Consider the following 14,570-nt stretch of genomic DNA (forward strand, 5'->3'; position numbering starts at 1 on the left):
TTCAATTATAACTTGTATAACCATGAAGAAAATTATTACAAATGCATGGGTGGTATAGCTGGGAAGGAATTTTTATGATAGATTTTTAAAAGATTTTCATGTCTGCACCTTTCACACACTTTGCAAAATAAAATGTCCCAACAAGTAAATTAAAAATTCAGCATTTTGTCATTGTTTTCACTGCATTTTCCAATAGTTACAAGATAAGACAAAGTCTATGGATAGAGTTTTCCATGGAAAGGCACTATACCAAGTTTCAAGACTACAGATATGAACAGATAAGAAACAGTTCTATGGGTTGCCTGGGTGGCCCAGTTGGTTAAGTGTCCAACTCCTGACTTCAGCTCAAGTCATGATCTCATAATTTGTGAGTTCGAGCCCCACATCAGGCTCTGTGCTGGCAGCACCCCTGCTTGGGATTCTTTCCCTCTCTCTCCCTCTCTCTCTGCCCCTTCCCTGCTCACACTCTGTCTCTCTCAAAAATAAATAAACGTTAAACAAATTTAAAAAAAAGAAATAGTTCCTACTTTCAAGGAACGATTTCAAGGGAAACACACATACATATAAATAAGTAGAATGTAAATCCAACTGTTATGTAGAGCATTAACAAAATGCTCAGAGGGCAAGAATATAAGAGCAATTAATCCTGATTGACAGCTCACCTAATTTTTACTGCTTGTCAGGCAATATTTCTATGAACATTTCATACTTCTTTACACCTAAACTTCCCAACAACCTTATGAAGTAGATACTGATTTTAATTCCCATTTTACAGGTTGAAAAACTGAAGATTATAGATACTGTTTACTTTCACAAGTAAATGGTGGAGCTGGTGTTCAAACCTAAATAGTCAGAACACTGACCAGAAAAAAAAAATGTGTAAAGAGGACCCAGAATGGGTAATGCTGATTGGCAAACACTTGAAGGAAAGGGAATTCTAGACAGGGGGAACAGGATGAACAGAAAGCACAGGAGACTGAGATGTGTTCACCGTGCTTGATGTGTTCCTGTAATGGGTATCCAGGGCCACTGCACCTCCTCACTACTCATCCAGACCCTTTCCTGCACATATATGTTCTGTAAGTGAAGGAAAGTATTAAGAATACCTTTCAATAATCCCAGAGCTCATTGTTTCTTCATTCAGTAAAGCCTTTCTCTTTATTGTAGCCAATTCTCTGTTTAAATAAACTTGTGCCATTTGTTCATGTGTTTCTGATATCCAAATCTGGAAAAATAGAAGCTACATATGAGAAAAGTAAATACATTGCCAAAAATGGTCAGTTACTAAAATATTTTTGTTGAAGTACATTACTGATTTTTTTTTTTAAGAGAGAGAGAGAGAGAAAGGGAGTGCGTGTGTGTGTGAGCAGGAGGAGGGGTACAAGGAAAGGGGGAGAGAGAGAATCTCAAGCAGGCTCCACACTCAGTGAGGAGCCCCACTTGGGGCTTGACCCAACAACTCTGGGATCATGACCTGAGTTGAAATGAAGAGTCAGATGCTTAACTGACTGAGCCACCCAGGTGCCCCAAAGTATATATTGATTGTAATTGTTGACGCTGTTGACATTAAAAAATAAGTAATATCTTTGGGCGCCTGGGTGGCTTAGTTGGTTAAGTGTCCAGCTTCAGCTCAGGTCATGATCTCACAGTTTGTGGATTTGAGCCCCACGCCAGGCTCTGCACTGACAGCTCAGAGTCTGGAGCCTGCTTGGGATTCTCTCTCTCTCGCCCTCTCTCTACCCCTTCCCCACGTCTCTCTCTCTCTCTCTCTCTCTCTCTTAAAAATAAATAAACTTAAAAAAATACCTCTTAGCAGTCAATGATTTCATTGTAAATATGTGAAAATGCCAATTCCTTACTATGTTACTGGAAAATAAAAAAATCAAATTGGTTGTTTCTATGAAATGCCTTCAACTAAATACTGCTTTCTCCTTTCTTCTCAAGGATCATATATGTTAATTTCTCTAAGTAAGAAAATGTTTGTAGCAATTGCTTTGTAAATCACATGGGACTTCAGCACCAGCAATGAGCACCAGCAGCAGCAGCACCATCATCATCCATTCTCTATCAAGGATGACTCAACAAGCTATCAAGCAATTACTCCTATGAGAAAAACCTGCAAATTGCAAGATGCCCTCAAACCAATTGAAGAAGCATCAGGGGTAACATCTAGGGGATCTTACGAACAAAAATTGGCATTGAGTATTCAATATTTTTTCCATTCCAAACTCTAGAAGATCATGAATGTGGAGGTTCACAGCAGAGAAGCAGAACTCACCACGACCAAGAGAACCCATTACTTTCCCCAAACCTGAAGACTAACCTCCCTAAGACATCCAATGAAGTCCTAGATCACACTAATACCATAGATATAATGTATATATACACATATATATACACACACCCATATATATATATATACTTACATATATATGTGTGTGTATATATATATATATATATATTTTTTTTTTTTTTTTAAAGAGAGAGAAAAATCTCTGTTTAGATATTTGGAGACTTGAACTGCAAGAGTATCTTAGCTATAGTCAAATACCCATGGCCCACTTTGGGTCAGTAGAATAAGGTTCTGCTGTAACTGGGAGCCTACCCTACTCAAAGCAGTTTTATAGTCTCTGGTCCTGGTTACCTGGTCTACTCCATGGCTCTATAGATCCTTGGCTTCTCTGACCAATGTTCTCTAAGGCCTCAACCTCCTGAATCACCAGCCACCCAGCCCAATTTCTCAGCTCTGACTCCTTATACCCTTTGCTCAACTACTCTTCCTCATAGATTCCCAGGTTCACAAGTCCATGGTAAAAGACACTGTATTATTGAGCTTCATATTATATACTTTAACAAAAAAATAAGACATTTACTTTGGGAAAAAAATTACTATGCACAGTTTTGTTTTAATGAGTAAGGTTGACCCAAAAATTAACCTTAGATAATTCTCTGGTCATATTCAGCAGTAAAATATTTCAACATTTTCAATCAATCAACACCTTTGAAAATTATATGAAACGAAGATATTTGCAAACATGAAATAATGAGGAGTTAGAAGAAAAACAGATGATAGCATTAGTGGATTTAAGTTTATTGACTGAGTATGAAGCACTTCATAGGCATGATTTCATTAAATACTGAAAGCAATCCTATGAGTCTTGTGTATCAATCGTAGTCACAGAAAGAAAAGAACAATCAAATGGGTAACTGAGTAGAGTTTAATGGAAGATCAGTTTATAAAAGTGTGGCCAGCATTCAGAAAATGTTGAAGCACCCTGAGGGTAGCAATTGTGGAGAGCCATAGGGTAGAGCAGTTACTGGAAACTAGTAAGGCCTATAGCTGTAAAGAGAAGGTCACTTGGTACTTGTGGGTTTCAGAACAGACATACGGTATCTTAGTCCATTTGGATTGCCCTTATAAATGCCATAAACTGAGTGACTTATAAACAACAGAAATTTATTTCTCACAGTTCTGGAGGCTGGGAACTCCAAGATCAAGGCACCAGCAGTGGCTGGTGAGAGCCTACTTCCTGGTTGATGGACAGCCATCTTTTCATCGTACCCTCACACGGCAGAAGGAGGGAAGGAACTCTCTGAGGTCTCTTTTATTATGGCACTAATCCCATTTCTGATTCCATCCTCATGACCTGATCACTTCCCAAGGACCTACCTCCTAATTTCATCACCCTGGGGGTTAGGATTTCAACATTTGAGTTTTGGGGGCACATAAACATTCAGCCTATAGCACACAGCCACTGCCAAACCATGGCCCTGCAGGGAGAAAATCACAGAATAAATGTCCAAGCTAACTCGCCCACCACCTCTGATCATCTGTGAGTGCCTTCCACAGGCTAATCTGAACAGAAAGCCAGAGGACAAGGAAACTCATCAAAGCCATCCATAAAGGTCAGCTTCTGGGCACAGAGCAAGGTTGAGAAGGGTGGAAAGTAGATCTGAAGGGAGAAAAGAAGAACACTTGGCATAGTTTTTCTTCATTTTAGGGAAGGGAAAACTGAGGCTGAAACAGATTAAGTAACACCTAGGTAAACCAGTGAGAAGGTAGAAGTTACACAATTCAAAACATGCAATCTGACTCATTCATTGATCAATCCATATCTATGAAATTCCAGGCTAGAATAGTAAACTAACTCCAGAGTCTCTACTGACTGTAGCTTAGTGAGTTGCAGTAAAGCCTGGGGATAATGGTAATAACAACAGCACATGTCAGACGCTATTCTAAATGTCTTCACGTTAAGTGTTCATGAAAACTCTAATATCCCCACTTTACACTGGAAAAAATAAAGACACAAAAAGTTTTAGACTCTTGATCAAAGTTACAACCTAGTAAGTGGTGGAGCAAAGGTCCAAGAGAAGCCATCTGCCTCCAGAGCCCAGTCCGAACCTTTGTTTCCTGTATCAGGGGCAAATGTTGTCCCTCAATTTCATCAGTAATAGAACATCAAAATTTCAGGTGGGCATATGGTGTTTCAAACTACATTTTCTAGTGTCCTTTATTTTTTTAAAAAAAGTTTTTAAAGTTTTAATTTAAATTCCAGTTAGCTAACTTACAGTGTCACATTAGCTTCAGGTGTACAATATAGTGATTTAACACATCCATACGACACCTGGTGCTCAACGTAACACGTAAACTTCTAGTCTCCTTTATATGTAAATAGAACTAGTGACTGGTTCTGAACAACGAGACATAAATGGAAGTAATTTATACAACCTCCAGGAAAGGTCCTGCTTCTGTTTTTCTCTTCCTGCTGTCTGAAATGTGAACATAATGACAGGCTTCTAGCCACCATGTTGGACTCTGCACAAAGGATGGCAGAGTAGAAAGTTGGAAGGAATAGGTCTCTGACAATCTGCGCGACTTCCACGCCAGTCCTGACCTGCTATCCTCCAGACTCTTTACGGGAAAGAATAAAACCTTATGTGAACAGCCACTGTTGATCTGTGGTTTCTGTTGCATGTGGGCAAACCTAATCCTACACCATTTTAATGTGAAAAATCACTTTGGCCTAGAAATGTTCATAACCTGACATAAGGGTGCATAATTTATAAAAGCACTACCATATGTTTAAAAGTCTTTTGGGCTCTCTATATACATATATATATCACAAACTGGAGATTGGCAATTTGGTGTGTGAGATAGCTAAGTTAACAGAGCACAAACTCATAGGATAATCACTAAAATTTCCATTAAATTTGCATAATAAAATCTAGCTTGAGTCAAATGATAATCTAAAAAATATCTAATGTGTGTATAGGAAGTTTGCTTTATAACTTTAATCTTATTCCCCATTTTCCTATCAATTTTTCTTAAAGTCCCAACTTGTAATCTTCCAAGATGAACTCTTCCTGTATGTACAGCATTTAAGAAATCCCAGTAGACATGTAACCTGGGTAACTGGCACAGGGAAAGAGAAAGTCATTTATGACTGCCCCTCAAGTTCCACATTTGAGGGTAAACAGACTCTTTCTGCTGTGGATGACTTACTTACAGAAGAATCTCTCTTGGGAAGATTCATTTTAGATGATCACTAATTGACATTTCTTTCTTATGTTGCTTATCGGGTCCCCAGAAAGCAGACTCCTCTGACTCATACTGAAGGAAATGCAGATATTTTCCTTTTCTATAAATATTTTTTAAATGTTTATTTATTTTTGAGAGAGAGACAGAGCATGATCAGGGGAGGGGCAGAGAAAGAGGGAGACACAGAATCAGAAGCAGGCTCCAGGCTCTGAGCTGTCAGCACAAAGCCTGACGCAGGTCTTGAACTCATGAACTGTGAGATCACGACCTGAGCCAGAGTCAGACACTTAACCAACAAACACCCAGGTGCCCCTGCAGATACTTTTCAAGTCAAGTTCCCTCTCTGATGCCACAGGCTGCTTTGGGAATAAGTCAGACCTCAGTCAACCAAGTTTCCCAACTTCAGGGTAATACTTAATCAAATTCCCTGCCCAGAATGAAGTAGCTTATCCTATGGGGATAGGAGGGGTCGAACTCAGCACAGAAATTCTCTCCAAATTCCAAATACTCTCAGCCAGGTCTCTTTAATTTCAGCCTTTTCTTTCTTTCTTTTTTTAATCTTCAAGGTGGATAAGGGACCAAGAGGCTCAAAACCAGTCACTGCCCCCAAATGCTTCGCATGTGCTACGTGACAGATTTGGCACCTCACTCTGGAATACTTAAGTTGCCATCTATTATCACAGATCTTCAGTCATAACTGAAGAGTTTAGTTTTACCCTGTAAAACAGCACTTCCCCTGTCAACTGTAGCTTTCTTGTACTATTGCCAAAAAATCATCATCATCAAGTAATATTGAGACTTTGTTAAAAGTCTTTATCTTTATGGGTACCTGGATGGCTCAGAAGAGGATGCTTGGGATTCTCTGTCTCCCTCTCTCTCTGCCCCACTCGTGTGCACTCTCCCTCTCTCGAAAATTAATAAATTAACCTTTAAAAAGTCTGTATCTTAAAAAAAAGGATGATTCTTATTTCTCAGCAGTAGTTTTGCTCTTGTAAATTCTGGCTCTGTTTTCATGTCTAGGAGAACTCAGCAGCTCCACATACAGATTATTTAAAGGATCTCGAGAGAAGCAGAGAGGCCCCCTTCCCATCATTATTTTGAACAACTGGGACTCATGGGGTACAATCAGAAAAATGATTTCACTCTTTTTTTCCACTACTTGTTCAATCTTTTCTTATGATCACTGTCAGATAACAAAACTGTTTCTTTTAACAAAAACAGTCTCAGTTAAGTAATTAATATTAGTAGAATAATCACAAGAGGGCATTTTAGTTGTTGTCTGAGGGAAGGAAAAAACAGAGCAAGTGAAGAAATAGAAAATCAGCCAAACCTCCCCACGTGGACACACTTCCCTCTACGGACTTCCCTGGCCTGGAGCACACTCTAACTGGAGGAGGAGAAAATCTTTTGCCTTCAATGAAATTTATCATTTTGATGAGATACTTTAATTAGTGAAATGTGACCAATAGACTTTCTATTATCTGAGAGTGAGCACAAAAATTATAAAATATGTACAACATTTTATCCAGGGACACCAGAAAGAAGTAACTCCACAAAGTAGGGTGAATAGACAGTGGGGACAAAGAATATGTGTGTGGGGGGGGGGGCGTGTGATTGCATCTTTTGAGTCCCATTTGTTCAACATAACAGTGGCATGTGCTTAAGCAAACTAATATACTGAAAAAGTAAAATCTAGTTTCTCTAAAAGCTAAATTAGGCATGATTGTTGATACCGAAAAAGAATTGTGAAGGAGAGTGATGGATCAAAATGGCAGACGCCTGTGTTCATTTTGTCCCAAATCCCTAGAAATGGCGGAGAAGATATATGCTAGAATAAATAGGCCCACAATATCATGTGCTGATATTGGAAAAGACACTCCAGAGTAGACCCTCGAGAGGACGCTGGAACTGGTGGCATCAGCTCTAAGCCCAAAGATTATGGAAACATGAAGCAGGAGGATGCCCTCACTCCACAGCCCGCTATCCCCAAACATCTTCCTTTTTCCTGGTTTAAGTGGTTCTCCTCCAATGGTATTTAAAATTATTCCATTTACAAAAATTTGATCCATTTGCCTCTTTCAGGTGCTTAGAGCTGAGTGCAAGAAACATCTGTAAGACTATAGAGGCCAAAACACTATTCTACTATGTCAAGCAAGAAAAAAAAAAATACCTGAACCAATTAAGTAAATTATAATTGATTTTCTCAGATCTGGTAGAATTATATGCCTTTATATCCCTTTTAGGTCATCAGTTTTTAAATGTCATACTTCCATCCACTAAAACAGTTCATATTTGAGACCTACTTGGCTGTTCTCTATCACTTCATAAAATGAATGATAGCACACTTTTGTACTATTCACTTATTTTCCATTTTAAAGTCCAAAATGACTGTAATGCTATTAATAGTAATATTAGCCTAATTTGCTCATCCATGCTGTCCTTTTAGTTCCAAAAATGCCTTGGCATTGATCCATTAGCTGTATAAGAAAATCTGTTTAGTAAAATCACTCATGGTTTTCCTTGTTCTTTTATGTCTAATAAGTTCTCAGCTCTATGACACAGCATCAAATGTACATTGTACTTAATTCTTCTGAGTTTACTTCCTCAGAATCAGTCTTACATACTGATTGTGACACAGCCTTTAGAAGTGGTGTGAGAATCCTTAGGTGAGGGGCTTTGCAAGTGAAGAAGCAATGATAGAAGGACTCCTGAGCATTTTAGTTTACATGGGACTCACTCTGGTACAGCTAAGCAGCACCTGAATAAAGTTTAAATAAAATACCAAGACAAAACACTACAGTTTAAAATACAATTTCCCATAATTTCTTAGGTGAGTAAAATAATCAGAGAAACTCCAGTGGCTCGAATGACTGCTCCCCTGTGAATCTGCAGCCCCATGGCCCCACTGGGTCTCCCCAAGCCTGAAGGACCACCACGATAGGAATTTGATTATGCCACCACTGAAACCTGACTGGCATGTTTCCAGATTTCACCAACAAATGGTTCTTTAGATTCAGTTCAAGAGCTTCACTGTGGCCTCCTCCACTAGGAAGCCATCCATGATCCTCCCCTCAGCCCATTTCAGTTCAGGTGTCCCTGTCAGCATCCTGATCTTCTCCCCATCATAGCATCCGTCGTACACTTAGCCACTGTGGTTGTAAACCTGCATCGTCTCACAAGCCTGTGAATTCCTGATGTACAGTGACCTTGTTCCAAATTATGTTTCTTACCCCAGCACTTAGCAAAATAATAGGCCCTTAATACATATTTGTGGAATATCTTCGTTCCTCCCTCCCTTCCTCCTTCCCTTTTTTCTTCCCTTCATTCCTTCTTGCCTTCCTCCTCCTCTTCCTCCTCTTTCTTCTTCCTCTTTTGCCTTTTTCCTTCTTCTCTTCCTTCATTCCTTCCTTCCACAGATGTTTATTAAGCACCCACTCTATACCAGGCACCATTCTAGGAACTGGAGATAGAGCAGAGAACAAAACAGACCAGTCTTTTCTCTTATGGAGCATGTGTTCTAGTCAAGTAATTTAAATTCCACGAAGAAAACTAAAAGAAGGGAAGGGGATAGAGAGGGGTGATGTGGCCTGCTCTTTTATACACAAATGGACAACTAGTTCACTGAGTAGGTGGGACTTGTAAGTAGGTGCAATCAATAAACAAATCTATTCTTCCTCCATCACTGCTCATCCATAGTCCTTTGGAGAGGTGGATTCTTTCTTATGCTCCTTGATGAAATATAGAACAGTTGCCACCACTTTATGGTTACTCTCAGCTAATATAAACATCTTCTGGCTCCTTCTGTCCCAGGAGGAATCTAACTGAGGTAAGTAAAATACCCAGTCCCAAGTACTGGCCAAAACTCCATTTAAAATGAAAGTTTCATTTAAAATTCCTGTACCTTGGGTCAGCTTTAGCTTGGCATAACTCAGTAGGAAAAGGGGGCACATTTAGCTTCTTCTCAATTGTCCCCCTTAAACTTCTTTCCTACTCCTCAACTCCCTCTGGCTTCTGGAGGGTTTAAGATGAGTGAGTGGGGATAGGAGGAAGAGAGAGGTAAATGCAAGAAAAATGGAAGTATCATCTTGTTTCGGTTTCCTCTGGGTATGTCTGAAGTCTGACCCTCTCCAGCATTGATTGATGTTCGAAACAGACCTCCTTGAGATATTCTGTTGGATATTAAGATCCCTTCTGGAAATATTCAGTGGTTATGTTCCATGACACAGGCTGCCACTGTCTGGACTTAACTGTCCTTCCTCAGCCCCTGGGAACCCAGTCAATGTCCCTTAAATCCCTACATGAGGGGCTCTTGGGCAGGTTCTGAGATGACTCCCTGTCATCTTTCTCTTCTACATGGCCCACATCTGATCCCCAAAAGCCACCTCTGGGCCTGAGTGCTCATTTATCTTTGTCCCACCAATAATGTACAGGTATCTAGTTCCTCTCCTTCTGCTCTGCTGTTTCAGACAGATCACCCGAACCTTAACTTCACCAGGCAGATGAGACTCACAGTACACCTTTTCCAAAACCCTGTTTCTTCTCTCAAACTCTACTTTTGGCTTCTTTGATTTCAGTCCTCTTGTATCCTTCATGTGAGTGCTGGCCTAAGGGCACCATCTTTGGGGGCCCCACTCAAGTGGCCTAATATTTCACTTTGGCACATGGGACTATGTTTTTGTTTGTGGCCTTTTGGAGTTTCAGCCAAAATGTAGACACAAAGAAAGGCTAATTTAAAAGCCCGGTACAAACAAACAATGCTCACAATAGCCCCAGCTACAGCATATATGGGCAGTGAGAACTTCATGCAGCAGAAGAGAAATGCTGGTGGACATAAAAAGCAACCACTCAGCAGCAATACTGCAAAAATCCAAAACTGCTAAGAAGACATTTAGGAAAAGAGACATATGGGAATAGGGCTAGCTGGCATGTGTATAGACGTAATTCAGCAAACAGGATAGAGTTATAGATAAGATGTAAGAAACTGATGCCACAACACATATGCAGTGAGATGTACATAATGCCCAAGTCAGAGGACGAAAGCCAATCAGGTTCATTTTCTGCAGGGAGGATGCAGTGTTGGGGGTTAAAAAGACCACTGGGCTAGGGGTGGAACAACTTAGTGCTCCAAGAGGCAGTTGGAGAAGTATTTAAGATCTTAGATTCTGTAATCAGAGGGGAAAAATAGATTTAAAAATTAAAAAAAAATTTTTTTTTTCAACGTTTATTTATTTTGGGGACAGAGAGAGACAGAGCATGAACGGGGAAGGGGCAGAGAGAGAGGGAGACACAGAATCGGAAACAGGCTCCAGGCTCCGAGCCATCAGCCCAGAGCCCGACGCGGGGCTCGAACTCACGGACCGCAAGATCGTGACCTGGCTGAAGTCGGACGCTTAACCGACTGCGCCACCCAGGCGCCCCTAGATTTTAAAGTTTAATACAACTTTATAGCTGTTTGACTTTGAACAAGTCATTTAGCTTCACTTCACCTCAGTCTCCTCATTTATACAACGTGGGCCACTCAGAGGGCCAACCTGAAGATTGGTCCAGACTCTGAGATAAAGTCAGAATCGATCCTGTTGAATTGATCCTGTTGAATTGAATTGATCCTGTTGCATCAGTAGGATGCAATTCATGAAGCAACTTCATTTTAATCATACTGCCTCTTCCAGCCCCCATGGATGGCTAGTTCTTTCCTTTCACTTAATGGAAATTTTAAGCAAATCCCATAACGTTTCTAGGTCCCTCAATCTCAAGAAGGATCTCATTTTAGTTATGAAATTTTCCAGTCCAGTGACATAATCAAAACTTCTAACTGTATTAGATTTAAACTTCTCACTTTTCCAACTGGGGGTGCTTTAGACGTAGAATCCTGCAGCAGGTGGGCCTTGCTGTTTCACATGTGTCATATACCTGGAACCCAACTCATCTAAATTCCAGGACACAAATATTCATGTGTCTCATTCCCTTGAAAACTGAGGAAGGAAAACCTCTCAATTGAGGAAGAAGGGGCATACAACCCACAAATAAATAAATCCTTCCTGAACTCTAGACTCTAGTCTTCAAGGACATAATCACTCATACTGGCCTAACCTGGTTTAGAATATCTTAGCAGGTGCCTAGATGGTCTAGGATCTTGCTTTAGGATGTGTGGTTTTCACCCACTATTGAGAGTATCCTAGTGTTTAGGCCTCTATCAAAACTCTGTGGCAAGAGGAAAACTCATCCTTACTCCTGCTATATCCAGCATCACACCCGACATATGAAAATACGAAGGTTCTGTGCCTGTATCCCTCTCCTTTTTACACCTGGGACCTTGGGGGGAATCACTGAATATCAGTGAGTCTAGGTTTAGAACTGGAATAATAATATCTTTCTTGTCAACTTTATAACTTTGTTGAGAAGAGCAAGAAACAAGATAGATGAACCAGTGCTTTATACACAAAAATACACAAAAATGTAACTTACTATTAAGATATGAGAATAGCATCAGAAATAGTTGACCCATTGATCTATTTTCATTCCTATCAATATACCTATAAACCTGGAAGAAGAAGCACACAGTTTCAATGACCATGAAGAAAATAAAATATTATCTAATTTATACATCCTCTATTAAACCTGAGTCTTGATTGCTATGATGTGTAGATGGAACAAAATGAATGTTTGAGGTTCCTACATCTCATAGTTCACCTCATCTCACATCCTCCCACAACCCAGAGGCCAAGAACATTTTCATTGAGAAATCAAAAATAAATGGTTTTTAAGAGTCAAAGATGCTAGGGGCGGCTAGGTGACTCAGTCGGTTAAGCGTCCGACTCCGGCTCAGGTCACGATCTTGCAGTTCGCGAGTTTGAGCCCTGTGTTGGGCTCTGTGCTGACAGCTCAGAGCCTGGAGCCTGCTTCGGATTCTGTGTCTCCCTCTCTCTCTCTGCCCCTCCTCTGCTCATGCCCCACCCCACCCTCTCAAAAAAAAAAAAAAAAAAAGTCAAAGATGCTAAATGCACACCAGGTAATGCCTGCTTTGCCCAACTTGCTCTTGTCCTGACCATGTAGCCCCGCGCTCAAGAAAGCAAGGCAAAGCTGGCTCTGGTGGAACAGGGCAGAGTGGCTATTGACAGAGTTGAGCATCAGACTTGAGAACCCCTCCATGTACTGGCTAGTGACCAAAAGGCGGCTTGGTGCAAGGTAGAAGGGCAATGTGGGAACTGAGGAAACTATCAGAATGCCCTTGAGATTGGAGCTATAGGGGCAAGAAGGCAATGAGCAGCAAAACAAAATAAGCATGCCAATGAGACAGTGTGTGTGTGTGTGTGTGTGTGTGTGTGTGTGTGTGTGTGTGTGAAAGGGGAGGGGGAGGATGTCTTGCTTTAGACCTGTCTTTGTTCCTGTGACTGTCCTTGATTCCATAGCCAGATACCTGCATCTTTGTAGTAAGTCCCCATTTTTCAGGCTGTCCTTATCATTCTCTGTCCATTGCAAGTATAAAAGGCAAGAAGGTAACAAGCATGGGCCCTGATAGGCTAATTCATTCCCATAACCCTGGAGAACTGAGAATCTTCTAGCTCCATTTCCAATATTGAATTACTCATCTTACTGGGCTTGCCTTATTTCAAGCTAGCCCTGACTTTGGGGGCAGAATGTGATGCAAACCCAGTCTTCTGAACACATTCACATGTGTCCTAGTCAAATTACCAGCTCTTCAGGCCCCAAAGCCATCCTATAAGGCTGAATTGAGTCTTTAGGCAGTCCTAAAGCTCTTAACATGGTAGGACACAATTTGGGAGTCTCTGGAGAGGTGAGCTCCTGCCTTACACTGATTGGGCAGGCACCAAAATAGCCAAGGAGTAAGCCACTCACGGCAATTCAAATAGGAAGTACTTGTGCAGTGAATATTCCTTTAGGAATTGGATCATACAAACGTTAGGAGAATAATACCAGCATGTTTTAATAAGTCACAACTCCACCACCTTAAGACAAATACAAAAGACTTGAAATCAAAGAACTGGACTCAAACTCTCACTCTGCCACTCCCAGCTGTTTGACTTTGAGTAAGTCACTTAACTTCTAGGAGTTTCTCCCCATCCGTAAAATAGAAACAATAATACCTACTGCACAGGATTATTGTGAAGGTTAAAGGAGACATTGAACAAAATGCTGTGGCTACAGCAACAGCATCATAAGAGCACTAATAATTTCTTGAGTGCTCACTATATGCTAGGTACTGAGGTAAGCACTTTATTTGCTTTATCTCATTGAATTTTCCCAATAATAACTTTATGAACTGTGCACATTTACAGGTAAGGTCACTGAAGCACACAGTGACTAAGTCACCTGCCTAAGTAACCAACATAGCTTAGGAGGGTGGCACAAAGTGCTTGCACCTTTACTTTTCCATGTTTCACCTGGAAGAAGATTCCACTTAAAGGAAATCAGGGGCACCTGGGTGGCTCAGTTGGTTAAGCGTCGGACTCTTAGACTCAGGTCATGATCTCACAGTTTGTGAGTTGGAGCCCCACATTGGGTTCTGTGCTGGCAGCACAAAGACTACTTGGGATTCTCTCTCCCTCTGTCTCTGCCTCTCCCCTGCTTGTGCTCTCTCTCTCTCAAAATAAATAAATAAATAAATAAACATTAAAAAAATGTTTTTAAATAAAAGAAATCAGTAGCAATTACTTACTGGGGGTTCATTGGTTCCAAGTCGCCAATATGTTGAATTACACAGTTTTTTTATTTCCTCGGGACCTTCTATATCATAATCTTTGGGATAGGCTTCTCTGTCATGGTGCCTGAGAAAATAAATTAGAATCTGTTAAGAGATAAATCTTATTTATCATGTACTGCTTTAAAACAATTTTTTAATGATCCATTGCAAATTTACCATCTTTATGACATTGCTTTAATTACAAATTCACTGGATGTGGGATATATAAAGTATTTTCCACCTCTTTTCAAGTAATGCTGAGGCTATTTTCTAAAAACAACTTAGCACATATGATAAAACTAATAATATCACAAGCACAATACTTATCCA

General features: G+C 40.4%; 1 protein-coding gene across 7 annotated transcripts in view; it reads right to left on the reverse strand.

Annotated features, from left to right (window-relative positions):
- Positions 1 to 14,570, reverse strand: part of MAMDC2 (MAM domain containing 2) — a 398,140-nt gene that overhangs the window by 312,460 nt on the left and 71,110 nt on the right. For 3 of the 7 annotated variants that reach the window (XM_040449383.1, XM_040449381.1, XM_040449388.1), the window contains exons 2-3: positions 14,217 to 14,325; positions 1,107 to 1,225 (exon numbers count right to left, since the gene is read on the reverse strand). In XM_040449383.1, the coding sequence (XP_040305317.1) occupies positions 1,107 to 1,198 (92 nt within the window). In that variant the 5' untranslated portion in view covers positions 1,199 to 1,225; positions 14,217 to 14,325. Of the gene's footprint in view, positions 1 to 1,106; positions 1,241 to 6,483; positions 6,599 to 12,004; positions 12,081 to 14,216; positions 14,326 to 14,570 lie in introns of all 7 variants that reach the window. The other 4 variants (XM_040449382.1, XM_040449387.1, XM_040449385.1 and 1 more) reach the window with 3 other exon arrangements.

The sequence above is a fragment of the Herpailurus yagouaroundi genome, unplaced genomic scaffold (assembly GCF_014898765.1).
Source record: "Herpailurus yagouaroundi ecotype Mexico unplaced genomic scaffold, PumYag 199, whole genome shotgun sequence".
Classification (NCBI taxonomy): Eukaryota; Metazoa; Chordata; class Mammalia; order Carnivora; family Felidae; genus Herpailurus; species Herpailurus yagouaroundi.